The sequence below is a fragment of the Cataglyphis hispanica genome, chromosome 18 (assembly GCF_021464435.1).
Source record: "Cataglyphis hispanica isolate Lineage 1 chromosome 18, ULB_Chis1_1.0, whole genome shotgun sequence".
Lineage (NCBI taxonomy): Eukaryota > Metazoa > Arthropoda > Insecta > Hymenoptera > Formicidae > Cataglyphis > Cataglyphis hispanica.
Window position 1 is genome coordinate 5,375,970 of NC_065971.1, and position 27,980 is coordinate 5,403,949.

At 32.9% G+C, this 27,980-nt stretch overlaps 1 protein-coding gene across 8 annotated transcripts; it reads left to right on the top strand.

The window, feature by feature from the left end:
• Positions 1–2,748: 2,748 nt before the first annotated feature.
• Positions 2,749–27,915, top strand: LOC126856237 (axotactin). Of its 8 annotated transcripts, XR_007688339.1 has the most exons (30): positions 2,749–3,187; positions 6,583–7,246; positions 10,804–11,135; positions 11,631–11,791; positions 11,880–11,983; positions 12,215–12,567; positions 12,641–12,809; positions 12,885–13,000; positions 13,402–13,508; positions 14,201–14,546; positions 14,628–14,905; positions 15,670–15,913; positions 15,998–16,228; positions 16,473–16,880; positions 17,006–17,209; positions 17,435–17,834; positions 17,973–18,220; positions 18,431–18,706; positions 18,789–18,988; positions 19,474–19,771; positions 20,085–20,235; positions 20,348–20,516; positions 20,601–20,757; positions 21,250–21,428; positions 22,394–22,832; positions 22,975–23,054; positions 23,506–23,691; positions 25,413–25,513; positions 26,992–27,049; positions 27,649–27,732. XR_007688339.1 is itself a non-coding variant. In XM_050604576.1 (29 exons), the coding sequence occupies exons 3-29, from the start codon at positions 10,817–10,819 to the stop codon at positions 27,792–27,794; spliced, it is 6,027 nt and encodes a 2,008-aa protein (XP_050460533.1). In that variant the 5' UTR covers positions 2,749–3,187; positions 6,583–7,246; positions 10,804–10,816; the 3' UTR covers positions 27,795–27,915. The 8 variants fall into 8 exon arrangements, 7 of the variants coding, with proteins under 7 accessions (XP_050460533.1, XP_050460534.1, XP_050460528.1 ...); XM_050604576.1 differs by lacking the exon at positions 25,413–25,513 and having other exon boundaries at positions 27,649–27,915; XM_050604577.1 differs by lacking the exons at positions 26,992–27,049; positions 27,649–27,732 and having other exon boundaries at positions 25,413–26,216.
• The last annotated feature ends 65 nt before the right edge of the window (positions 27,916–27,980 follow it).

The window sequence follows — 27,980 nt, forward strand, 5'->3', positions numbered from 1 at the left end:
TTACGCCTTGACCTTACGAATATTAGATCTTATCAGATTATCTTCATATCAAAATATCATTTATATATAATATCAATTTAAAAATATATATTCGATTTATGAAATTTTATTTTATGCTAAAATAAAATAATTTAAAGTAAAACAGTAAATATATTTTTATACTTATATAAATCAATTTTTATTAATCTTTTACAACTAACAATAATGTCGATATTTTTGTTAAAGAAAATCTATTCCAAACTTGTTTAAAAAAATATCAGATACGCTGTATATTTAAATATTTTGTCATTTTATCTTTAAATTGAATGAAATATTTTTCACATATATACACATACACACACACACACATATCTTATCATATGTCGAATGTAATTACACTGAATAAATGTCAAAAAAATATTTGTTGATTACTTTGCACGTCAGCAATTTAAAAATTCGTTTTGCAGAAAAGTAACACACGAACATTAATCGCAAACATTTTGCGTCTAATTGGCTTCAAAATTTGATATATGTAGTGCGTTTGAATTAGTTACCGCTCCGAAAAAGAATCATTCTTGGACACATAATAGCACTAATAGACTAGTAATTACATGCAATAGAAATCATTGTAATCAATATGTCTATTATTATAATGAACGTAAATCAATATTCTCTTTTTATCGCATGTCAAACTTTTTGCTTTTACGTCGTTTTAAAATACACACATGCGCGCGCGCACATACACACACGCAAACACACACACATAAATATATATATATATTTATATATATATATATATATATATATATATATATATATATATATATATAAATATATAAATATATAATATATATTTATATTTATTAGGTAATAATATAAATAATATAAAATATATAATATATATATATATATATATATATATATATATATAAATATATAAAATATATATAATTAAATTAAATAATAAACGTTAAAAAAACTGAGACTTAAAAAATTGTAAATAAAAAGATTTGGTTATTCTCTTCAAAACTTCTTACATCATTTTTTTCTTAAATATTCAAATTTTCTGTCTATTGAATTAAATCTATATCATGGAATAATAAATGCAAAATTCTACCTAAAATGATTTCATTAATTATGGAAATTTATTTCATTTTTGCATTGTGTGTATGTATGTAAATTCTTTGTCAGTATATAGAGATTAATATAGGCAATATAAATATGTACATATAGATTAGTAAAATATACAGGTATATGTCATAATATTCTTTTAATTCGAGTAATATACAGATCAAATTTTTATCATGTCTTGAACAAATGCGAAGCGAATATTTCACGAAGAAAATAAAATGCGACGACGGATGACGGTTGGTTCGTGGATAAAAGACATTTATCCGGTTTAGAAGTAATTGCATATCTCAAATCTCTCGGTCGTCCTAGCGTGGAAGGCTATTGTTGAATTGCGCTTGGAAATGATCGCAACGCCGAGCTGCAACGAATACGTCAGGTCGACAACCCTCGGTATTTACTTTTGTTATCAGAATATATTCGGAGACATGCTGAACGATAAGACAGTCCTACCAATAATCAGGCGTTCAAATTTTTTTCAGTCAGTTGCCTATAACAAGATTAAATTTTTTTGAACTTGCATTTGCACGAGAGAATTGAACGTCTTTGTTTTCTCCTGGAACGAGACGGTGAAAAGTGCGATCGCCTCCCTCCATGACGACGAAACCCGACCTTCTGATACTCCGCTAACGAGTCGGATGTGTTTAGGGTCAATTTGTCTATTATCTCGTTGTCAATTTTATTTATTACACTTCTAACGTCTCTCACGACGCGGTACGTATACGTGCGACTCTTCCACCAGGCTGAGATTCCTCGGTGCAAGTTAATCAACTTTGATTTCTCTTGACTGTGCTCGTTTTAAAGTTGTCAACGTACTCACGCACTTTGCGTGACCAACACTCGGAGATCGACGCACTCTTTCTTGTAGCCATTCGTTTGCACAACAAAAGCTCGTAACTAAATTGCACTATCTCTAAACTGATAGCTAATCCGTTGAAATATTGTACTTATTTTCTATGTGCCTCTTCCTTTGGATATAATAGTTCTCAGTATAATGTTAGTATTCTAAATCTTTGAATTAAATTAAAAATTATTTCTTATATGTATATGAAAATTTTCAAATAGCTAATAAATAAATATTTTAATATTTAAAATATATATTTTAATAAAAATAAATATTTTAGTTTTATAATATGTTTTTAAAATATTATTTTTAAATATTTAAAATATTTTAATATTTAAAATAAATATTTTTATAAAAATAAAAATTTAATTTTTTAAATTTTTAATTATAACACACTATTAATATACTCTTATATTATTTTTCTCTCTAGATTACATTTATATTCACATTATTTCTTTTAATTATATTCTATTTATTCTATTGATGTACTCTTAGAGAGAATTCACGTTTCAAAATTATGAATAAACTATATTATTATTATATATTTTTACATAATTTTTATTATACGTAATTTTATTAAGAATTTTTTCTCAAAATTTTCTTTAACATGCTTTTTTTCGGATTCCTTCGACAAAATTTTCCTTCGAAAACTATGTACTCGATCTTAACGAATGAATTTCTACTATCAAACGGCACCCTCGATTGATACGTAACTGGGTGCGTGGGTGGAGGAAAAGCATGGTAGTACGACCGGCGTACGGGGAGAGTGAAGTTGATATTGCTAGTCGTGAGCGCGATTCCGTCGCGCCGCGTACTTGAGGAGCCGCGTGCGGCAAAGAAGCGGCCGAACGGAGGGTGAAAAGAGGAGCGCGAAGAGAGGGAGCCTCCGAAAAAGAAGAGAGGATTTTCTCCTGTCGAGGGGATCGTCGCGTCGGGACTCAACAATTCAGTCCGTCCACGTCCGCTGTCGGAGATACGGAGACCGGAAGACCGGTTTTTCCCGCGCGATTGCCTCTTCCTGCCTTCGAGGAGAGCGACAGGAATCGAAACGGAACTTCTTCCTCTTCTCTTCTCGTCGAACGAGAAGCGCGTCTTCCGCGTGTGCGCGAATTTTCTCAAAGATCTCGATCAATCGCCTCGCGAATCTAGATTGATTGGGAAGATTGGAAATCTCCGCTGAAGACGAATCTGTGCATAGTTTTTGGCTCGATTATTTTCAAGGAGACAAAATTGTCGGTAAGGATAAGCGATGTAATTAATTAATGATTTAAGCACGAGGTCGTATCATTCTGTTCCAGTTTCTTTCACATGTAAGTTTAAAATGCGGGAAGCTCATCCTCGTTTACGAAACTGTATGACTTCTCACGTGTTTCCCGTTCGTAACAAGGAAGTATACGTATATATCATACGTCGAGACTTCGTAAAGAGGAGAAATATCTTCCTGTGTATGTGTGCGTATGGCACGTACAGATTAAACCTCGTATCTTTCGACTTAATAAAAGATGACCTTAATTACTAGTAATCTGCGATAAAGTATCAAATCGAGACAAATAATACTTTATAAAACGCTTCCACGACATAGTTAAAATTCAATGTATACATAATTTAACTTCTCTCTTTTTATCATAAAATATTGAAAAAAAAAAATATCTTAAACACATAATATATTTTTTCACATAAATTAATTGAGGCATCAAAAAATAAGAAAAATGATTTAATTAATTTAACCATCCGGTCGAAACGCAGTGTTTCCGCGTGAAAAATTAGAAAGAACAGACAATGCAAAGTTTGCCAACAAAGACAGAGGAATTTTGCAGTTCGTTCAGTAATTGCTTGCTTTATGTGACACTTATGATATTCGTGACAGCCATACCGAGACAGTCTTGTATTTTTCTTGTAGTGTTAATTTTTACACATTTCGTATTATCACCGATCTGGTTTCAACTGTCCTTTATTTATCTTGCATAAATTTCAAGTGCTCATGTCGATGTAACTCACAGATGACAATATTTTTTGATAACGGCGTGCTTTACCGATGACATCTATGAAAGCAGCTGTCAAACAGCTGTAAATTAGATCTCTCCAGCAATGTGTTAAAAAAAAATGTCTAAAATACGATTATGTGATTAGTAAGTAATTTAGATAAATTATATTGTCAATTTTTAATTGTTATTACAATTTTTAAAATTTCCTGTTGAAAGCTTTAATAATAATCTAAAAAATATTTTTGACAAAAACACACATAATATTTGCGGAAATTTCTTTGAAGAAGATACAAAAAATAAAACAAGTTTTTTATTAATCTTTTGACACGCAAACATGACGAATATTGCACATTGACAAACGTAAAATACATTATGAGAATTAAAAACAAAATTAACTTAAGATTACCAATATCAATAAATTTTCTACATATTTTTATTACTGTACTTATTCAAATAACTTTCAACTTAATCATTTTTATAATGACTATTGGTCGAAAGACGAAGTCATTATTTAAGATAATTTTCTAAAAAGAGAAAACTTGGGAGAGTGTTAATGTTTCAGCAACAAATCACGTGTCTGAGTCATCAATCTTATCATAATCCATTAATCGATTCCTTCCACGATTTTCATGTAGCCTATTCCGTAGTTACACGACCAACTTCCTTCATGCAAATCGCCACTTTTGTTCAAACAATGACGTCGCGCGTCACGAGACGACGACGTCTTTCCCGGATAGTATAAAAGCCCGCGGACTACAAGAGCTCGGGCACGTGGTATGAATCATTTGCTGTATTACATGTTTGACTAACACACGAGAACTAGTCTTTTCAACGAAAGAACCTATAGATCTCAACGCCGTCTATCTTCGCGGACTAACTATATTGCCCGTCCGACCATGTATTATCTAACACATGATTGTCGTCGCGATCCATTTTTTATTTATGTTACATCGAAACACAACATGCATCGCTTGGCATAGAGACTACGTTAAATTTTTTAGCAAAGAAATAAAAATTCGAATGTGATTTCCGGCATGCTTGCGAAACAACATCTTTGTGCCCTTCGCGTGGCATTACTCCGAACGAAAAGCGTGGACACTTTATGATGACCCAGTCGTCGGTTTTGCTCGATATATCGATCTTCCGATGACGAAAGAAAGAAAGAGAGGAGCGGCCCCGGTAAACACGCTACGCTGCAAATACCAGAAGTCGCGAAAGTGCGAATTCGTCGACGCGAATAGGATCCTCTGCTACATTGTTCAAGCGAGCTCTCTCGACGTGTTTTTGTGAGGGATGTACCGAATGGGACGTGGAATGGAGCAAAATCAAAGGATTGGCCTAAAAGTTTTCGAGCTCGGGTTTTTGAAGCATATCGAAAAAAATATATCGAAAAAAATAAAGTCAAAGTACAATACCGGGTAAAATTCTCGATAATAACTCGTCGCCTGCCGTGTATATGTTCCCTCACGCATCATTTATAAATAAACACACCCGTGTTCTGTTATTTGCTACAATACCCACACCCTATCGATTCGACTCAACGACCCCTTTCTCACGTCGAAAAGCACGCTCTACCTCGAAACTACCCTGTGAATATTAATCGTCGGAAAAGAGAGGCTCGCGTAAGAGCTCTATTATTACAAAATTTCTGTTTGCTCATATCAAAAGAATGAATGTCACTCTGTGAAAGCTTCCACTATTCTGACAGCCGCGTAAAAATTTGCGTAAAAACTGTCTGCACAAAATTTGTATTTCTTTATATTCATTATATTAGAGAACTCAAAATTGAACACTCCGTTACGTTTTATCACATTCAGTCCGTTACACGAGCTCAATTATTATTATATAAATAGTTCAAAGTCGACTGCTAGAAAAAAATAAATTTATATGCATATGCAAGTACGCAGAATATCGATATATATAAAGTGTCTCAAAATTAGAGAAAATTAGACAAATTTTAGGTGATTATAAAAAACATAAAAACAAGCCAATTTTGTCAATAAATCCGTGTCCGCAAATGAGCCATTTTGGCACTAGAGAATCAAAGACTAACAAGAGCAAAAATCTTGAAAACAAATTTTTTTTTAAATTTTATTAATATAGTTAAATAAAGGTGTTTTTACCATGAAATTTTTGTGTAAAACATTTTTTGATATCTCGTATAATTTTTTAGATATATCGAAGACAGCAAAAAGTCGTTTTACATATGATGATTTCACTTCTTTAAAATCGTTTTTGGGCCGCAACTGGAGATTTCTAAAATTATCTATTTACCTACGTATGCGTAAAGTTTCATCAAAATCAGAATTTTCAGATTCGTATGGTTCCCTTGTTAGTTTTATCTTTAATTTTCTAGTTTGAAACAAAAAAAAATTTAATTTTCACCTCTCACTTTGAAGGAGTAACTCCTAAAATTTTTCACATTTATTTAGAAATATTTTGTATAATATAATTTCTCTTATTAATAGCACAAATAATACACATATTGTATATTTGAATAACAATTATTATAAATTATTGAAGAATTTCCAATATATTTCGTTGTTATTTTTATAAAATATTCTCCCTAAAATTTATCTTTGTCTCCGCTGAGAAATCAAAAGAATTCATATTTTATTTTGCTAATGTAATATCGATTTGTTTCAGGATGACGGATAATCATTCAAAAAAATCACGTCCTTTTTAGACGAGATACCAGAAATATTTCCTTCGAGAAAAATTCAAGAAACGTCTAAAAAAGAATAACGTTGAGACAATTGGCATCGATTGATGGATGATCGACGATCATTCTCATGATCTTGACATTCGCGAGCACGGAAAAAGAAGAGGAAACAAGTGGTTGCGACTGAGAAGGCTCGTCATATGGGAAGGAAAAGAGCGAAGAAACATTAGAGCGTGGCGCGCGAGACGAGATCGCAATGAAAGTCAATAAACGGTGATGAGTAACGGAGAGTATAGTGGTCGGAGTGGCATTAATAAATTAGTGTCTACTTGCTGCTACAAGCAACAGCAGCGGCAGCAGTAGCAAGAGTCCGGAGGAGGAAGAGGACGCGAAGAGGAAGAGGAGGCAGTGGAGGAGGCGCGGACCTCGAGTGCGTGCTTGCGTGCGTGCGTGCGGTGTGTGCGCGTGCGAATACGTGTGACCGGGCGGCCGTGTCGATGCGGGGATTTGGCCAGTGTGTCAGTGTGAAAGAAGACAATTGACTCGTAACCGCCGTCCGTCGGACGGTGCTCGGCTTGGCAGGGGCCTTCTGACGTCACATCCGGCCTGTACGAGCCGCGAACTCATCTGGACCACGGGCGCACGAAGGTACGCAGATTCGTGCACTCGACACAGCGCAAACACCGCTAGAGCTTAAAAAGCTTGGATAAGAATAGGAGATACCCTTCTTCCCTCCATCCACTTGCCCCTTCCCTTCCCCGCCACAAAATGTCATTTCATCCCGGAGTGGTCTCGATGAAAAAATCACGGTCTAAGACCGTAGTCACATCGATAGATTGAATATCTAATTAGTATCCTTTTTCCCTGAGACTATATGCTTCCAAACATCTCGAAATTTTAGAATCATATCGCTAAACAACAATAAGCATGAATACTAATCTTGATTAATCATAAATCTTTTTCACTTATTATAAATATCTCTTAAATATTCTGAGACGTCTTGACAATCATTATTCCAAATGCAAATTTTGATGCTATTTTGATTAAATTTTTTCTTTTTTTATTATAGTCTGACAAATATAAATTGAAAAAATAAATTTAGTTAACCAAAGGACTAATTTCCAAACTGATTCGTTGCAACGGCCTTCAATTCTCAAACTGTTCAGACGATTATAGTTTATCTATAGATTAAGTGAAATTATTATTAGATTAAAAAAATTGCTTTACACACACGATAGAAGCCAAATTTGTGATTGTCGCATAAATTCAGACTAAACATTATTATTATACTAATACAATTATATTATGCAAACTCGTAATAAAATGGACGATTAAACACTAACGAGCTAACGATGCAAGCTAAATTATTAAACACACGTGGATTTACATGCGATGTGTACAATGTACATATCGAATTTATGTCAATATACTTAATGGAACTTGCAGTCTTAGCAAACGAGATCACCATAGTAACATTGATTCGATAAGATATACTTTTTCAAGTATTTTTACTTTAAAAAAATTGTCATATTAATATGAATATTTCTCATATAAAAGATCAAGAAAAGAAAAGAAAAGATTAAGAAAATTGAAAGTAGATAAAAAAATATAAAATTTTTGAAATATGCTTATCTCAAATTGCTTGTCGTGCCCTGCTACAGATACTTAAAAATACAAATATTTTTACATGAAAACCAAATATTGATACTATTCAATAATTTCTTTAATAATTCAGTCGTATTTGTTGAATTATAAGTAAAAAGATAAATTTATTTTTATTTTTTTATACTTATCAAAAAATTATAATAAAAAAATTAATTATAAAAATTATGAAATTATCATTAATAATAACGGAAATATTTATAATTTATTTATATATTTATACATATATATATATATAATTAAATATAATGAATTTTATAAATTTATATATGTATATATAATTATTTAATTTAATATAAATAATTTAATTAAAATTAATTATTTATTATTAATCATTTATATTATTTACAATTAATGATAATATTAATTATTAAGATTTTAAAATTAAAAAAATAGAGAAAGATTAAATAAAAATTATTAATAATTAAGAATATGTATTTAATAATTATTATTTTAATATATATTTATTTATATATTTATGTGCAAAGAATGCAAGTATATATCATTACAATAATTTGGATATACACATATGTATGCGGTCCTGAAGAGATGTAATACCTCGCAATCAATTAATATTTCATTAAAATATTAATACCTTCGAGCATCTTTTTATAATGTGCAAAAGAAATTGCGAGAATCGCGCGCAGTCCGCGTCAGATGTCGCGAACTAGTGATATCTTCTTGATCATAAGTGTGAGATTCTTCGCTGTGGCATGAAATTTCAGATGACTTATAACAGACACGTCTCCTAATTAACTGGAGCATTGCACAAAACGAACATCGCACCGTGAGAAAGAGAGAGAGAGAGAGAGAGAGAGAGAGAGAGAGAGAGAGAGAGAGAGAGAGAGAGAGAGAGAGAGAAATCACATTGGTCATCGCGACGCGGATATTACGATCAAAATATGATAAATAAAGAGAACGATCTTTTTTTTCGAATTTTTCATATCGTCGTACGTAATATAATCACGAGTTTTTCCCTTGGTTCCCTCGTTATCTATCAAGATCGTCGCGTATGCGACGCTTCGAAATTTGAATCGTAGATGCGCTATTTAACAACTGGATAAATTGCGACGAGGAAGAAAAAGATGCGATGGTTCGCGAACGAAGGTTCATGAAACGCAAAGAGCGTTCGCCAACATATGCGTTCCCGAACAATCTTCATTAAGGACAAACAAATTTGACGGGAAGCAGCGATTTATCGCAGAGCGACGCGGGTCTTTCCTCTTATTAGATCAAATTCAATTGACCCCCGTAAAAAAGATAATTGTAAGAGCTTACGATACTCCTCTCCTAAGGATATTCGAGGAAACGACCGATGTTTACGGTCAGATTACGCATCGTGTAGCGTATTCATGGCATCGTAAGTTAACACTTTATTTCGTCTCGCGCGCTTATGTTAATGCCTTATTATCAGAAAGAAAGAGAGAGAGAGAGACAGAGAGAGAGAGAGAGAGAGAGAGAGAGAAGGAATTCAATATATCGCATTACAATTAAACAGAAAAGGTCCATTCAAGATAGCGTGTATACACTTTGACTTCCTTAAAAGGTACTTATTGTTAGATGCAAATGAAAGATACATTTTCCAGGAGACGAAAAATGAAAGATCATATCGAAACCGGTCGCATTGATGGTACTCGTTGCATCATTCATACGAGTTTCCCGATCCGGTACCGGTGTCGCGAGGGGAAGTCATAAATCAGGTAGCTGCAATCGCAAAAATGTATCTACGGGCTCGTGTTAAGATAGGCTTAACCGGGAACACACCGGAAGGACGAGCGATTTTAAACGCTTTATGAAAGAGAGAGCGTAGGCGTCCAGTCCACGTGGCCTGAATCGTAAAAGCGTTCTTTTAAAGCGCGCGAGATAAATAAGAGGCTTTCGAGCATGAAAATGCGTCACACTTGATCCTAATCGATTAATGACGATTTAATCGATCGCGCTTAAAGCGAAGAGAAAACATTGCATAAGCGAGGCAACGCGTGTTTTACATATTATAATTTTGTTTTATTTAAAAAAAGAAATGCAATCTTAAAGAATGATTCAAAACTCGCGTAACTCAAAGTTGATTAATTTCATTCTTAAATTTCGTAATTTCAAATTTTGTACATAAAGTGAGATGCTGTTGATTATGTTTTTTAATCTCATACTACCTGAAAAGACACGGTACTATTGCAAAGACGCGATCGAACCATACATGTTCTTAAGTTCAAGTTGTAAATTTAGTTAGACCAGCTCATTGAGTTATAACAATTAAGAGCAACGTGTGATTCATTAACAGACTGAATAAAGAACTGTTAATAAATGCACGTGTACGTATCGCTATATATAATGATTAATATTTAATTACATATTTTGTGCTAATATTATAAAAATTAAAATCTGAAAATATAAGACTAAAAGATATGTGCGTCTTAAAAACGCATTATCCTCCCAATAATAATCTAATAATTAAATTTATGTAAATAAAACAAAAAGCTGCTATCAATATATTTTATTGAATGCGAAAGATTTTTTACGATGGAAATTTTGAATTACTCTTTCAGCGAATGAGGAACGATGATCTATCGCGACAAGAGGATCCTCGGGATCCTTGTTTTGCTCAACGTAATAGTAAAAATTTCGGCGAATCAGACGAATTCGCCAAAAACGGACGTGATAGAGGATACAGAAGTCTTTACTACGGTCAAAAAGATCCTCCCCGACAGGTGTCTAGCCAAGATGGAAACGGGACCTTGCACGAGCTTTGTCTACAAATGGTACTTCAATAAGACCGAAGGGAAATGTCGATCGTTTCCTTACGGCGGTTGCAAAGGAAATGATAATCGATATAACTCGGAAGACGAGTGTCTTCATTACTGCGTCGGTGGTGCTGATCGTAAGTCCTGATTATTATTGTATGGAAAACTTATTCATTAAGAAAAAGCATGAAATATTTATAAGGATCAGAAAGTAAAGATATTAAACTAGAGAAAATGTTAAAATGTAACAAAAAAGAAATTCAAATTGAGAAAATTAAGACTAAGAAAGTAAATGATAACATGTGTATTTATATGTATATGTGTAAAATTGCAAAATTATATACTGTTTTTATAAATTATTTGATATATTTTTCAATTATTAATAATTATTCCAATTATTAATAATTAATTCAATTATTAATAATTATTTGATGTATCCTGATACACATACACATCATTAATGAAAATGAGAGAAGTAGACATATCTCAATATAAAACTTTTTACATAAAAAAAATGTATACACGTATAAAGGTAATATTCATAACAAAAATTAGGAAAATTGTGATAAATTTTTATCGAGATTTTCATTTTTATTTATTTGATATATAATAAAATAATTTATTTTTTCAAGATACGCTACCACCGTATCTCGTGACGAAAGGAAGCGTATTTGTTACAACAAGCGCCACTACAACAAGTAGTCCATCCCCGACAACTTCCAGCACACCACGACCGACCTTTACACCACCGAAGCCGACGGAACCGCCGGTACCGAGGCATCAACGAGGAAAAGTAAAGCCATTGTTAACTCAAATAAATACCTCACGCACATATATTTTATATAAACCGAAATTATTTCTACCACATCTTTTCATCACAGGAATTAACTTTCATGGAATCTGGCCACGAGAAGACGTTCATGTTTGCGCAAAGCAATACTTTCATTCAGCTGGATGGACCTGGTATCACAACTTTTCAATTGAGGTAAACATGGCAATCTTAATTATTTAAAAATTTTCAACCTTATTTTTCAATCCATGCTGCAAAATATATCTTAATGTATCATATTTTTAATACATGCTTACAATCACTATTAATTTAATGTATTTTTTGGAATATTTTGCAATAAATTTTTGTACAAGGTATTGAATGCATGATAAAGAGAAAATAACATATGTATGTTATTTTTTTTATATATATAATATGTTTTGACAGATTATGCCGCGAGATATCCTTTAAGTTTCGCACCAAGCTTCCGCACGGTTTGTTAGTTTATCACAGCGTCAAAAATCGTCCGGAAGGCCTCGACCCTTACGCACTTTACGTCATAGTGGAAAAGGGTCAATTGAAAGTTGTTCACGTGTTCGGCAAACAGTCGACCAGCCTGACAGTCGGCGAAGGTCTTAACAGAGACGAATGGCACAGCGTTCTCGTGAGAATCGACGTGCATGGAGCAAAGTTAATTGCTAGAGTCGATGATAAGAAGGCCGAGACCACTCTAAAGGTTCTCGAACGTGTTGTTAATTACGGGGTATCCGAAGACTTGGCCTCGGTCGTTCTAATCGGAGGTGAGGAAGATCTTCGCGAAGCACTGAAAAAATTGCTACTCGTATTTTGATCAGCTTATCTCCGTTTTGACAGGATTGAGCTCCGAAGAACGATTACACGGAGTGAAATATATAATAGAGTCGTTTGTTGGTTGCATCAGGGACATGGTTCTGAGTTCCGGAAAATCTGCCAGCGATTTGCTGCCCATTCGACCGCTGATCGCGACGAAGCATGAGAACGTTAAGGAAGGCTGTATCGATAAGTACGTCTTTTTTTAAAATCTATGAGACAATTGAGACGGTTTGATATTGCGATTATATCTCAAATTTCAATTTAGGTGCAGGACACGAGAGAATTTATGCTTCGTCCCCGATCAATGTGTGAATCATTATAATAGTCTGACATGCGATTGTTTCGGAACGAAATACGAGGGCGAACGTTGCGACGTGTATAGTACGTAAAGTATAATTGAATTTGAATACTTTTTACAAAAATATTCAAATTTTATTATTTATATTCAGAAATCAAGTAATAAATTATTTAATTTTTTAAATTTGATACTTAAAACATTTTATAATTATCAATTCCATTAAGTAATTTAGCATTAAAAAATATTTAAAGTGAAAGGAATCGGACAAAGATATAATAATTTTAAGAAGGTCTTTATAATTATAGAGAATAAGCTATTATCATAAAAGTTATTATCAAAAGACTTCAGTTATCATAGAAACGATAAATAGACTACATTTGTCTAATATTGAAAAAAAAGAGATAGGGTCTTTATGTGGGTCTAAAAGGATTCGACTATTTTAATATGAAGCTAATGGAGTTCGAAATATAACATCATTTTTCAGCCGCGACGATACTGACGCTAAGAGGTTCCTCGTACGTGTCTTTCCGTGTGTATGATTGGAAGGATCGTGTTCATTCATCTGTCAACAGGATCAGCCTCGCTTTTAAGGTATTTTATTCTCGAACGCTTATTGTAATAGGACCTTCCTTTTCCTTGTCGTGGGTTCATTGATTCATTATAGCGAGATGTATCTTTTTAACGGAGTCGAGAGGGTCGCACTTTTTGTACTTTTACGAACAGCTGCTTTTACTCACGAAATTTCTATGACGAAAAATTTACAGTGGAAATTCTTGGAGAGAGTGTCGAATTCCATTTCTCAATTGTATAGTAATCATTGTACAAACACAATGAAATTTATCTCACAGTGAATATTCAATTAGTATTAGTGAACACTCTTCTTTCATGCTAGCAAGATTAAATTTAAAAAATCGTAATCATAAGATCAATAACAGATTTTTATTTTTTAATAAAGATTTTTCTCTATTTCTTAATAAATATATTTTTTTAATTTTTTTTATAATTTATCTTTTCTAAATAAAGATTAATAAAAAAAATTAATAAAAAATTATAAATATTAAAAAGAAAAAAAAGATTTTTTTTAATAAAATTTTCTACATCACTATATATTGATAAATTATTAATTTACAAATTTATATTGACAAAATTTTTTCAAACAAATGTAGCGATGAAATATACATAAACTTTGCAATAAACAAAATAATTTTTTGTGCGCAAGTCTTGAAAATATTTTAAAAAAAATTAAATATATCAATATTGTCAAGCAAGAAATTTGTTTTTAGACAAAATGGGACGATTCAGCTTTATTTTACGCTTCCGGCGAGATCGATGGCACACCGCATTACATTGCAGCTTCCATTATAAACGGATCGGTCTACGTTGAACTCGACTTCGGACACAATTCAAAAATCTCCACTATGTTAGGCGATTACGTCACGTCTGATCACTGGAACAATTTAACTATATTCCATAACGGAACCCTCGTCTTCGTCAGTTTAGATGACGAGGTGAAGGTACTGGAAATACCGGGAGAAAATTACAATATGATTATTGATCCGGAGATATACATCGGTGGCGGTCCGGAGCTTCACAAGAAGAAGGGTCTTCTGTCACACAATAATTTTGCAGGTCTGCACGAAACTATCGCCAGCACCTAATGTCACAAAATCCCACCTCCTGTTTAATCGATACAGTTTTATACCTTCTCAGGTTCCTTGAAGTACGTGTTCTTTAACGATAAGTCGATTATATACGAACTGAAGCGCTCCAATCCTATGGTGCATTATATCGGTGTCTTGGAACCCGAATACTACGAAGCCAATGTCGATGTCATCCCGATCACATATCCTTTCGCAGGAAGTCATATCTGGTGGCCCATCGAACAAACCGATTCGCTAAAGTTAAACTTCGATTTTAAGAGTGCGAAACCAATCGCGGTCGTTGCATCGGGAGATATAAAGAGCAGTCGCGGTGCTGGTTACTGGGAGGTATGATTATATATATATATATATATATATATATATATATATATATATATATATATATACGAGGGTCAATTAAAAGTCCGGATTGAACAAGAAAAAATAAGACTTGTATCACAATTGTATAGCAGATTGACAAATAGCACTGACAAACTCAATTTTCAAATTATTATAATATTTAATTTTTCTATGTCTTTCAAAGTGATCGATGGATATCATGTTTGTTGACCGTGAATCAAAAACGTGTTTGATTGGACACTGACGAAGGTTTACGTACTTAATTTTCAAATCATTATAATCTTTAATTTTTCTGTGATAGTCTTCCAAAGTAAACTTTCAAAGATGCGTTTGTTGATCAAGTTTGTTGACCGTAGATCAAAAACGTTTGATTGGACACTTCGGAAGTGTATCTTGAGCAAAATGAAAACGATTTTTGCGGCATTTTGTTATTGTTGATAAAATTTGGGTTCATCTATACACCTGATATGGATTCTGTGGTAATGGATGCTACAAATGACTATTTTTCGGATTTAGATTTTTATTTTATTTTATTAAAGACATGAAAGGTCTGAAAAACGTTAAAGTAAATGTATTGAGCTGAAAGGAGACTATGTTAAAAAATAAATTTCATTTTACTCCCAAAAATATTGTTTTTTTGACAAATCAGAAACTTTTCAATTGACCCTCGTATTTATGTATATAATGTTTTTTTTCAGTTATTTAATCTTATATTATAATAAGTTATATTTTTTCATGTATTTTTTTCATAGTTACGTCAAGTCAATGACGAAATTCGTTTCCAATTGGTACCTGTTATAACTGAGAATATTACGGTGATAACTTCGGTAAAGTTTCCGCCTTACAATACTTCTTGGCACGCGGTCGAACTTAATTACACAAGAGGCGAGCTCAACATCCTGGTCGATTACAGGAATAAACAATATAAACTCTTTTCTGCTTTGACGTTCGAGTTGGGTGATAAAGTTATTATAGGAAGCGGTAGAGGCAATGCCGGTAAATTTTTCTCTTATATGATAAGTCTGAAAAATTATATAAAACTAACATCATTATAATAAGATATTTAAATCGGCAATTTAGGTCTGGTAGGATGCATGCGCGAGATACGAGTGAATAATCAAAGAATTGAACCTAGATACGTGATCAACACCGAGAAAGTAAAGGGCGAAGTCTCTTTAGACAATTGTCAATTTGTGGATCCGTGCAAAAGACCAAACACCTGTGAACATGGCGGTAAATGCTCGGTCAAAGAAGACAGAATCACATGTGATTGCACAGACACTGGGTACAGAGGGAAAAACTGCCATTTTGGTAAGACAAATTATGTTCGCGATAATTAAGTCATGCAATCAAGATTAATGTCAGTTTTCACACGCAAAAATATAAATTAAAATATTAAAAAATATATTCTATGCAATTTTCTTCCCTACATAAAATTGATTTTATTTATAATATAATTATATACATATATATAATATATATATATATATATATATATATATATATATATATATTACAATTTTTTAAATTTGATTTTCATAATTTACGTTTATAGCACAATATAGAAAAACCTGTGAGGAATTGGCTCTTTTGGGATTCACTCAAGATGACGTTTACAAAATTGACATTGATGGAAATGGTCGATTTCCGCCGGCTTCGGTAAAATGCGAATTTCAATCGATCGAGGATTCGACCAAGACGATTGTCGAACACAATTTACCCTCCCAAGTGGATGTCAGATCTATCATCGAGAACGATTTTTCCTTCAACATCAAGTATAGACAGTTTACTGCCGAGATGCTTCAGGAGTTGATCTCACATTCGCTTTATTGCAGTCAATACGTAAAGTATGACTGTTATAAGGCACCTTTGGAGTTGCACAGTGCCACGTGGTTCCTGGGCTCGAAAGGCACCACTGTTGATTACATCGGAAATGTCAATCGCGGGTCATGTCCTTGCGGAAGTAAGTACTTTCTTAAATAAATTCAATATTAATACAACTTATAGCGCAATAAATCTAAAAAAATGTGCGTTTGCAAACTTAATTGTGCCTCGCATGAAGAATATTATTTATTAATTTTACTTTAGTGAACAGAACATGCGTGAACTCCAACTTGAGCTGTAATTGCGACGTGTCTGCCGGAAATGCCGGAAAATGGCTCTCGGATGAAGGATACTACGAAACACCTGATTCTTTAGGCATTACGGGAATGGTATTCTTACAACAAAGAGATCTCGAGGAGGATGCTCGAGGACGTATCACTTTAGGACCATTAGAATGCGTTGAGACTAGTATGTGAAAATATGCTTTTTATTTAATTGATCAAATTTTATTTCACGTACATATTAGATGATAAGAATTTTTTAAGCAATTATTTACGACAGATATTTTTGTGTTTAAAAATAGTCATAAAGAATACTATTTCACTTTTCGAACATTGCACGCAAAGAGCTTCAGAAAATCTTTAGAAGATCAAGCACAACAAATCAAGCAAATTAATTAATAATAATCTTTAGATACACAAAAGTACGTGGTAACATTCACGACGTCGCAATCGTATATCGAAGTTCCGGGTTGGAGGAAGGGCGATATAGCTTTCAGTTTTCGCACGACGGGCGAGAAGGCTATTCTTCTGTATCAGCCACCGATCCGGAGCAACTATCCCTCCTTTATGGTCGCACTAACATCCGAGTATCAGTTGACATTTAATTTTACCCTAAACACTGGCACTATTCGCGAGTTAGAGATAAAAAGCCGGCGTAAGCTCAATAATGGCGAATGGCAGAAGATTTGGATCGACTATAACGACTATCATGTGAGATTCATGATCAACACCGATTCTCAAATGGTAGATTTGTTGCCCGAAGAAGAGTTCGGACCTTTCGAAGGATCGATGTTCATCGGCGGTGCTACCGCGTGAGTAATTTTCACGACTTAAACAATTAATTTTCGTATAATAAAATCATTCCTTATGGCGAAAAAGAATGATTTTTCTTCTATATCAATTAATTTTTATTTATTCGTTCGAACCGTTACTTTAACAATTATTTTTAGAGAGCATCTGAAGACTTCTTCCGTTCGACAAGGTCTTATCGGCTGTTTTCGCGGTCTAGTTGTCAACGGAGAGATATTAGATATTCATAGTTATATGTCGGTACATCTATCGGAAATCATTAAGGATTGCAAGCCTTCGTGCCAACCTAATAAATGTCAGAACGGTGCCAGGTGCGTCGAGCTATGGAGCAATTTCGAATGCGTATGCGAGAATCGATGGGCGCATTTAGGCACTTATTGCGAATCAAGTAAGCTTACGACTTTATTCGATTACTTAAAGAGCTGTTCTTTAAAATATTTTAAATTTATTAGTTTTATTTTTAAAATGTATAAATGTTATATCCCATTTTTTAAAATATAATTTTTTTTTTTTTACTAACCGCTTGAAAATAAATTCAATTTTCAAGTCAATTTTTAAATACCACAATTATCACTAAATATAATATTCCTAAATCCAGACATCAACAGCAAAGCTCTCACGTTCACTTCGCCTGGAGCGTTCCTGAAGAAGAATTACTTCGGATTGGACAATAACGAGGAGAAATTGCAGTTGAAGAGCATGCTGCAGGAAAATATTCTGATTAATTTAAGGACTTACGACACTCACTCTCTAATACTTTATGCGAACGATCATTTAAACAACTTCGTACATCTTTACATCTCGAACGGCACTAATATCGTGTATCTTTTCAACGCCGGCAATGAAATCAAAAACATTACTGTGTCAAATCCAAGTACGAATTGAAAGCCTGATATATTTATTTCAACGAAATATGTATTAAAATTTTGAAAGGAATAACTTGCGATTTTTATTAGACGTCAATACGGGAATCTCTGTGCAAATTGCTATTATTCGAGGCGAAAATAGGACCACGTTGCATGTGAACGAATATAATGTCACATTGAATGCGGCACCCGTACTTCTGGATACATACTCAAACAAGCCATGGACAAATCCGGAGAAAGAAGTTTTAGCACCACAGCGGCCGCCGGCGTCCCCTACCGATTATTTCCAAGTAAAGTATTTTTAAAAGAGATTAATTTTTTGTTAAATTAAAATCCCAGAATACCGAAAGAAAAATATATAAAGAAGATATCTATAGATAAGTACGTTATTTCTTTGTAATTTTCTTGCATCACAAATCATGATTAGTATATAAAAGAATGACTTTTTGGAATATTTTTAAATACACTACGTAAAAAAATTAAAGGGCCACTTTGTTCCTTCTACAAAAAAAAAAGCAATTTTCAAGTGGCTGCAACTTTGTCGCACAGAATCGAATTGAGATCAATAAAAAAGCATTACAAAGCTTCAAGTTTTTAGTTTCAGAATCTTTTAGTTGAGTTTAATTCTATCGATTATATGTGATGAAGTTGTAGCCATTTAAAAATTGCATTTATTGTAAAAGGAAGAAAGTAGCCCTTTAATTTTTTGCGTATATAATAATCACTGTGAAAACATAAAAATTAATTACATAAAAAATAATAAATATTTATTCAGGTGAATTTAGGAGGCTTCGATCCCGACAATTTGCTCAGAGTCGGAAAAGAAGGTGCCTTAATTCAAGGCTACGTCGGTTGTTTGCGAGGACTCATGATTGGCAAATATCTGGTCGATCTGCCGAGTTTAGCTAGTGAAGCAAATCATGAAGGCAGCAAAGGCGTTCTACCAAATTGTCAGATGAAGTGCGACACGATGCCTTGTAAAAATTTAGGAATCTGCACGGAAGATTTCAACAGGCAGGAGTCTTCCTGCAATTGCGAGCTGACGTCCTATTTTGGCGAATATTGCGCTGACGGTGAGCTCTATTATTTATTATGTAATAAAAAATATAATTCATACTTGAGATTAAATAGAAATATTTAAAATCTTATAAATTTTAAAATTTGGAAATTGCCAAGCACAAAACTTTACAGATACAACATCCATTCAAAGAATAATCTCGAGGAGAATTAGAAATTTTTTTTAAGTTAAAAATTTATTGATATTTCAAAATAATATTTATGTAAAAAGCAAATTATTGTATTTATTTCTACGAAAATCATTCTTTCGGAGAAAACAACATGAAAATGTCTTTCAATATTTTCACGTAAAAATTATTTTTCGTATAGAAAAGGGCGCCGATTTCAGCGGGGAAAGTGTACTTCAACGAGAATTCGAACTCGAAGGCGAGGTAAATCAGGTGAAGGTTCAATTGGCATTCTCGACGAGCGAACTGCGACAGCGAACTACCGCATTGCTGCTGGTGCAAACCGACAATAAGTAAAATATCGATATTAATATTTACTTAATGTACCAAATTATTTATGTACTCAATCGTTCTGACATCGAAATCTGGAAAGTCCTGGATATCTTTCGACAAACTTTTTTCCAGAAGGAGCTACTACCTATTAGTGGCTTTAACGTCCGAGGGACAGCTCATCTTCGAGGAGGATAGAGATGGTTCGGCCGCTTACGGAGTACGTTTGAACGACCGAAATTTCCTGAACGGTGCACGTCACAGCGTTTACTATGTTCGCGATAACAACACCGCCACTCTCTTAGTGAGTTATAATTTATTTTATTTTAAAATTTTTATATATCATAGAAAAACAAATTATTTCAATTTTGATAATATAATTTTATAGATTGATCGCGAACCCGCCCAATTGATACCACTTCCGGGACTGCCGATTCGAGCAGATGAGGACGAAACTCCTGGTGCCACAGAAATCCAGCTTGGTGGATTAAACACTACCGATTCGCGATTCATCGCCTACAAAGGGTATACCGGCTGTCTCAGCAGTAAGTTGAGTCTATCGATCGTATTTATTGGAGTTTCCTTCTGTCATTTGCACAGACAAAATTTTACAATATAAATTACAAAATATATATTTTTCTTTTACAAAACATATTGTAAAGCTGAAATATAAAATTAGAATATTTATTACAATAAAAATTTATTAGAATAAAAATTGTAAATTATGCATTTGTTTTATTGTTTGTCAACGAATTATAAGTATTATATAAATTATAAATATTAATTATTATTTGTTTGTGTATCAAAATTGAATTGAAATTAGAATACTATTTTATAAAATACATATATAATATTATTGAATAAAAATGTATTGCTTGATTTCTCTTATACATATATTATTATGTTTCATGTTTACACAAAAAATTATATTGTAATTTTTTCTATAATATTTTCTCCGTATCTAAGCGGAAATATGTTTCTTCTTTATATTACATAGATATTAAATATTTTGCAAATCACAGTTATGCTTTTTATAGATGTCGTAATATCGATTAACGGGGGCCCCGGTATGAAACCGTTGGAAGAATATATGCTCTTTACGAAGCAAGCTAGCGAGACCGTCAGGGCAACGATACCCGCCGGTGTTAGAAGCGCTCAATGCGCGGTTTTCCATGCTCAACCGGGTGGTCTTGAACCGCCCAGAAACGACAGTGTGGTGAGAGATTCGAAAGCAATATTAAATTAAAGTATATTAAACAATAGTCAATTATATATATATATATATATATATATATATATATATATATATTATTATTATTATTCTTTATTTATTATCTCTTATTACAAGTAAGAGCAAATAACATAGCAAATCTGCAAGTTTTTGTCTGAATTTGAAATAATTCACGATCTTTCAATGATGATAAATTATAAAATAATTACAAGATTTAAGATTTATGTTAAATACAAGAATTGACGGTTCATTTAATTCATTTCAAAATTTTTTTTAGTAATTCATAGTTTACAATTTTTTGAAATATACAAATTATTGTACAGAGTGCGGTAAAAATACCGGGACCAAAAATATCTTGAAGCGAATAGATTTTGAAGGAAAATGTTAAATATTAAAAAATGTTCAAGACACGTTTTTACGTCTGACATAACCGACAAACATTTGGGTTCAAAGTCTCAACGTGGATCTTGCGCTCCAAAATCTTGCCTTCTTTTAAGCAGAAAACAATCCTAAATCAATACGACGAGAAATAGGAATTTTTATCGAAAAACTTGATTTGGACTTCAGTCGGCCTAAAAGAAACCTCAGGATCTCGGACCTAAATGTTTGTCGGATGTAAAAACGTGTCTTGAATATAAATCTGCGATAAAAAATATGGATCCCTCTATTCGAAAAAATCGATTTGGGTCTTATTATGCCCATATTAGACCTTGGACCTAAAATTTAATTGATGCTAAAGATAGTTCTTTTGCCCAAAAACTTTTGTATTTAAGATTTTCCTTCAATTTTATTTCTTTTGAGATATTTTAGAGTCCCGGTATTTTTTCCGCACTTTATATATTTTAGTAAATTAATTTATCAAATTTTTTAAGTCTCTACATCAGTAGTATAATATTATTCAATACAAAAAATGATGGATATCCATTAAATTTCGAAACATTTTGTTAAAGGGTCGTGATCGGGAATGGGTGGAGGATCCGCCGGAGAGAATACCGTATAAGTCGCAGTATTCGAGTGCGACTCAGGAAGAGCAAGGTGCGGGAACGTATATTTTTATAGCTCTGTGCTGTGTCTTCGTGGCTGCGGTGATCGGATGCATTTATGAAGTGTGGCGAAGTGCTCGCAAGGATCGTCAACGACGTCGAAGAGCGGCCTCGGGAACGGCGGCGACCGTCGCAGCTTCCGGTTCGCAGCGTTGGCAGCCGCAACAATACACAGAGTCTCTAGTGACCGCGACCGGCGTTAAAGCGATAGGTTTCAAGAACGTGATAGATGATGACAAGAGGCCGAATGGCACGCATATGAAAGTGCCTGGTGCTAAGGAATATAAACCACTGCCGAATGCGGAACCCAAGGACTTGATAAACGATAAGAAGGTTCACATAAAAGGTGCTATATCATCTCATCTCTATGTTAAGTGGCTGATTTCTTATTCAAATTTAATAGCGAACATTTGTATTCAATTTCTATTTTTCATATACAATATTTTGTTCTATATATCAAAATATTTGTACTTCTCTATTCATTGCAGCAGACGAAGAACCAGAGAAAAAGGAGCTCCTAGGGGTAAATACAGGCATCATGACTAAACCTGCGAAACTGAACCCATTCGTAAAGATTTTTTCTTTTTTTCATAAAGAATTGCATATTAAGCTTTATCAAGCTTGCAAAATGGCTTTTGCATGCACTTTTCGAATTCGACATTAATGTGTTACAGTTCACACATTCATGCATGTTATTTGACGCATTTCTACAGACTCACATTGAACGAACAAAATACAGCGACCTTGCATGCAACCATACAATATGCACTAAATCTACAATTCACTAAATCTATCAACAAACATATTGCATCGTGAGAAAATGTACAAGTATTTGATCAAAACAATAATGCTTATACAAACTTTCATCAGCATTTCCAATTTAAATTTTTAAATACAACTTTCATATACTCATAAATCCGCGCTTTTTTTGCAACGCCAAACAAAGACAAAGCACAATATTTTGCCCACATTGTCATTATTCAATAAATTATTAGAGATATCCTACTTTTCTTCAACAGTCAATGGAAGATCTGAGAGAAGAGCCTGAACTGGAAGAACGCGAGGAGGAAGAGGAGGAAGAAGAGGACGAAGATGTCCAAGCTCCGGAGACGGATGAGATCAAGGATCAATTGCAGGAACGGCAACAAGAAAAGCAGGAAAAGAACGAGAATAAAGATGAAGAGGACGAACCCCCCGACAGGCCGGTAAGAAACAAGGCGGCAAGGAGAGCTTCCTTGACCGACGAATTGGACCCAGGCGACACGCAGGCCCTCCTCGAGACCAACTTCTCCGTGACGGGTTTAAATGAGATCAAAACCGAGCGTGTAATACCCAGAATAAATAACACCACAAAAAATATCACAATACCAAAGAGACCAATGAGTCTTGACCTCAGCGCACCGATCAAGTTCAGAAAGCTACGCGAAGGAGCTTGGCCCGAGAAGGTCACGGCGAGGTTGATCGACAATGAAGTGAGTCTCCAGTCTCGAGGTAGAGGCTACATCGACGCCGCGTATCGCATTCAGGACAAGTAAAATTAAATCGACTGACGGCAATAATTAATACGTTCAAAATAATCCCACGTCTCGACCATTGTAAATATCGCATCGAGCGATCATTTTCAAATGACAATCACGTGTACATCTAAATTTTAGGACAGTATAATTTAGCAATATATAGTATTAAGAAGATCATTGAATGTGGTCAAAATGTGACGTGGCCATTTGTTATATAAATATCTAATAATATCTATCTAATTTAAAATATTTTAAAATAGTTTAAACGAGAAATTTGAGAATTGGAGATATTCATCGCACTCTCGGTTAATCATAATCTATTCAAAATATTTTTCACGTGAAAAGAATAGAAGTTTATCATTAGAAAATAAAACAGTATAGCAACTCGTTCCTTCAATGATGAATAATAATAATTGATCAATGTTGCAAATTCAGTAAATTGCTTCTATTGCCTTGAAATAGTCACGTGTTGTCTCGTTGTAACATCAATACTAATTTCCTGTGATTGTAGATCACAATTATATCTTTTACTTACTTAATTTTATGAGTTCTTTACGTAAGTTAGTATATACGGTTCTTCCAAAGTTTAAGCGGCTGATAATAGCCACATTCGGAGAGAGAAAGACGTTCAAATGTACTTAAAATTAGCGCGTAGTCGAACATTTGTTTTTTATTACATAGCACATTTTATCAGTATTTTTCCAGTATTAGCTGTAGGAAAGGCGCTTATTTAGCTCTGACAAAATATTATTTTAAGATTCTAGTGCCTATATATATATATATATATATATATATATATATATATATATATATAATAATATTTAACAATAATGTTGAAAGTAGCATTAAAAATAAATTTACAATGAGTACTTCGAGATAAAGTGACGCAAATCCGTATCGTCGAGTGTGAATTGGGTAGTTTTATTTAAAAAAAGAAGATAAATAACAAAATATTATTTAATCAATTAAAAACATTCATAAAAAATCTGTACTTTTACGATATCATTGTATAGGAATTAACTAAAAAAATTTTCATAGTATAGATTCATGTTATCATTGAAGGCTACGGTGTACGCCAAACGAACTGTTTATTTATTGATTAAATTATTTTGATTCATAAATTTTTTTTAGGGAAGTTTGCGACACAGATTTATTTTTGATATATAAACAATAATAACAATAATTTTTTTTCTATAGTTCGCTTTATGTGTACACCTGTGAGCCTGTTTAGATTGATTTCACTGCTTCGTGCGCAATTGTACAAAGCGAGTGTGATGTTTGTGTGCTTTTGGTGGCGATCAAAATTAATCATGCGACAAAATGCCTGCACAAAGCATATCGTGAAAATCGAATCATCCAAAAGTCTGATTTAATTTCTCAGACTTTAATACGAGGCGCCATATTTTCAGCACAGGGATTGGTCTGTCAGGATGAGTGTCGAGGAGAGCGTTATACCGTTAGACTCAATTTTTAAACCCGATGAAACGAAAACACCGTGCGAACTTTAAAGGTACAAGGTTTTTTTTTACGCACGTCGATAATAATCCGTATACGAATGTTATCTCGAGAAGAGTCGCATCTTGATTTACTCTCCGCAGTCTCTCGTCCCTTTCTCGATCGCGGGATGCAATTTCCTATTTATTTTCAATATTTACGCATCTAAATCTGCTTTCCCGGATGCATTGGCAATTAACAGAAAAATGCTTTCAACGATGCTATTATGATTTGAGTGCGAACGAACGTTATTAATATCACTGCGATCGCTTTATGATACTATATGTAAAACAAAAGTTTAATTATTATTTCAATATAAAAAACAAATTATAACAATTATAATAATCTTTGTTAATATTGATAAGAGAGTGTACAAAAAATTGTATTTTACCAAAATTTTCTAATTATTTAGTTGATATTGTTTTGCATCTTACGATTTCATTTTTTGAATATTATTGCAGGTTTCTTTTAATAATTTAATATTTTGCTTATGAACAGCTCATAATAACATAATTGGCGAACGAATAAAACGCGTTGAATATTCGAATGCACGATATAAATGCGATGATGCTCTTCTCATTCGGAATGACGAAAAGATTTATATTCTTCCGAAATAATTAGCTGCTAAATATTAGCTCGTGAGAGTCTCACGAGAGACACATTTTATAGCATGTTATATATTTAAAATGACAGAGAAAATATACAATTTTTTCCATTGACTCGATGAGTTTGTTGCATCGCTGCAACCATTTCTCATACTGCCTCTCCTACACTGCTAAGCTTCTTGTTCACAAGTTCGCCGATTTTTCTCACGACGAAATCTCTTAACCAAGGAATGAACAAACAATTCGATTGACTTTACGCGCTTTCAAATTATTACTATAAGCATTTTGTATAACGAATAACTTACCCTCCCAAATCAGGTATGTGCATGATATATCCTGATGATAATTAATTTTTTTTTTAATTAAAATTTTTTATAATAATTAAAGGAATTTATTGAAACTAGGATTGTATTGAAAAATATGATTGAGAAATCTCTTCAATTCTAGATCTCTCTGAAAGTCGAGAATTAAACTGTGGAGACTTTAAAGAGAGAGAGAGAGAGAGAGAGAGAGAGAGAGAGAGAGAGAATATATCAATGTTTGATGTAAATTACAATCGATGCATTCCCAGGTTAAACTGATCATCAATTTACGAATATTCTGCTAAACGTAAAGCTTTTTCTCGTGAACATGTACGAATATTAAAATGATTAATTCGAATGATATTCAAAATGGATTTGTTCATGGCACATAAGATACATTCACTTCATCGCATGCACGCTTTAAATCACTGACTCTGTTAAACAAGCCTATTCAAAATATTTGAGCGTGCTTGCTGCATACATGTATTGATTAAAATGAATCTTTTATTTTGCCCTTATTACATGTAGCCATCGTATACATGGCGAGAAATTGAGAGATTTAAAACATATATCTTCAATCCATTTAGGCGTCTGCCAACGGAGACATTGGACGACAATCAAAGACGCAAGGAAATCCCTGTTTAGGTCAGTAATATGAATAAAAGAAAAAAATGCCCCTCCCATAAGAAATTTCAAAATTATATAATAATTATAAATTCATTATATAATTTTGAAATATGATAATTCCATTATAATTCGCACACAATGCAAGACATATTAGAATTCCTATAAGTTATTAGAAATTTCTCTTACTAATTTTAACATAAAAAGTTAATTATATTTATATAATATATAATTTTGATTATATTTTATTATGTGTTATATATATATATATATATATATATATATATATATATATATATATTAACACAAAATATAATCAGTTATAAAAATTATTAAAAGTTTATTTAACATAATAAAAATACAAATATATTTTATATATATTATATATATAATATTTTATATATTATATATATAATATTTTTATATATTATATTTCGCAAAGAGAAAAGATTTATAATTCATTTTTTTAATAATTATGGAAAATACAAAAAAAAATTAATTACATAAGAAAGATTAAAAAAAGCTATTTTTAAACAAGTTTCCTTACGTAAAATTTTTAAAGCGATTTCAAATGAAATCATTCAATCGAGCAGGATTAATTAGAAAAATATTCCTTTTAGCACCAGTCAACCCGATATTCTTCAATACGTCAACCGTCTTCTTGCCGGATGGTCAACGGACTTTCGGCAATCCATTGAGTTATCTCGGTGGTCCGATATTACCGCCGAGGAATAAATCTATCGAATCGGTGCTATCTCTGGATTGATCGCGGATAATCAGTACTTTGCTTAAAGATCATTGTGAGCGTGGACAAGAACAACGAATCGCATTCCCTGATCATGAACAAAAAGTCTCAAACGTGTTGAATGTCAAATCTATAAATATTTACGACAAATTCATAAAAATATATCATATATATATATATATATATATATATATATATATATATTTA

Excerpts from the sequence above, each read along its gene's own strand:
- LOC126856237 (XM_050604571.1), top strand. The coding sequence starts at position 10,817 with ATGATCTATCGCGACAAGAGGATCCTCGGGATCCTTGTTTTGCTCAAC. Across the intron at positions 11,792-11,879 it reads CGAGGCATCAACGAGGAAAA|GAATTAACTTTCATGGAATC; the intron begins GTAAAGCCATTG and ends TTTTCATCACAG. Across the intron at positions 15,914-15,997 it reads AAGCGGTAGAGGCAATGCCG|GTCTGGTAGGATGCATGCGC; the intron begins GTAAATTTTTCT and ends TCGGCAATTTAG.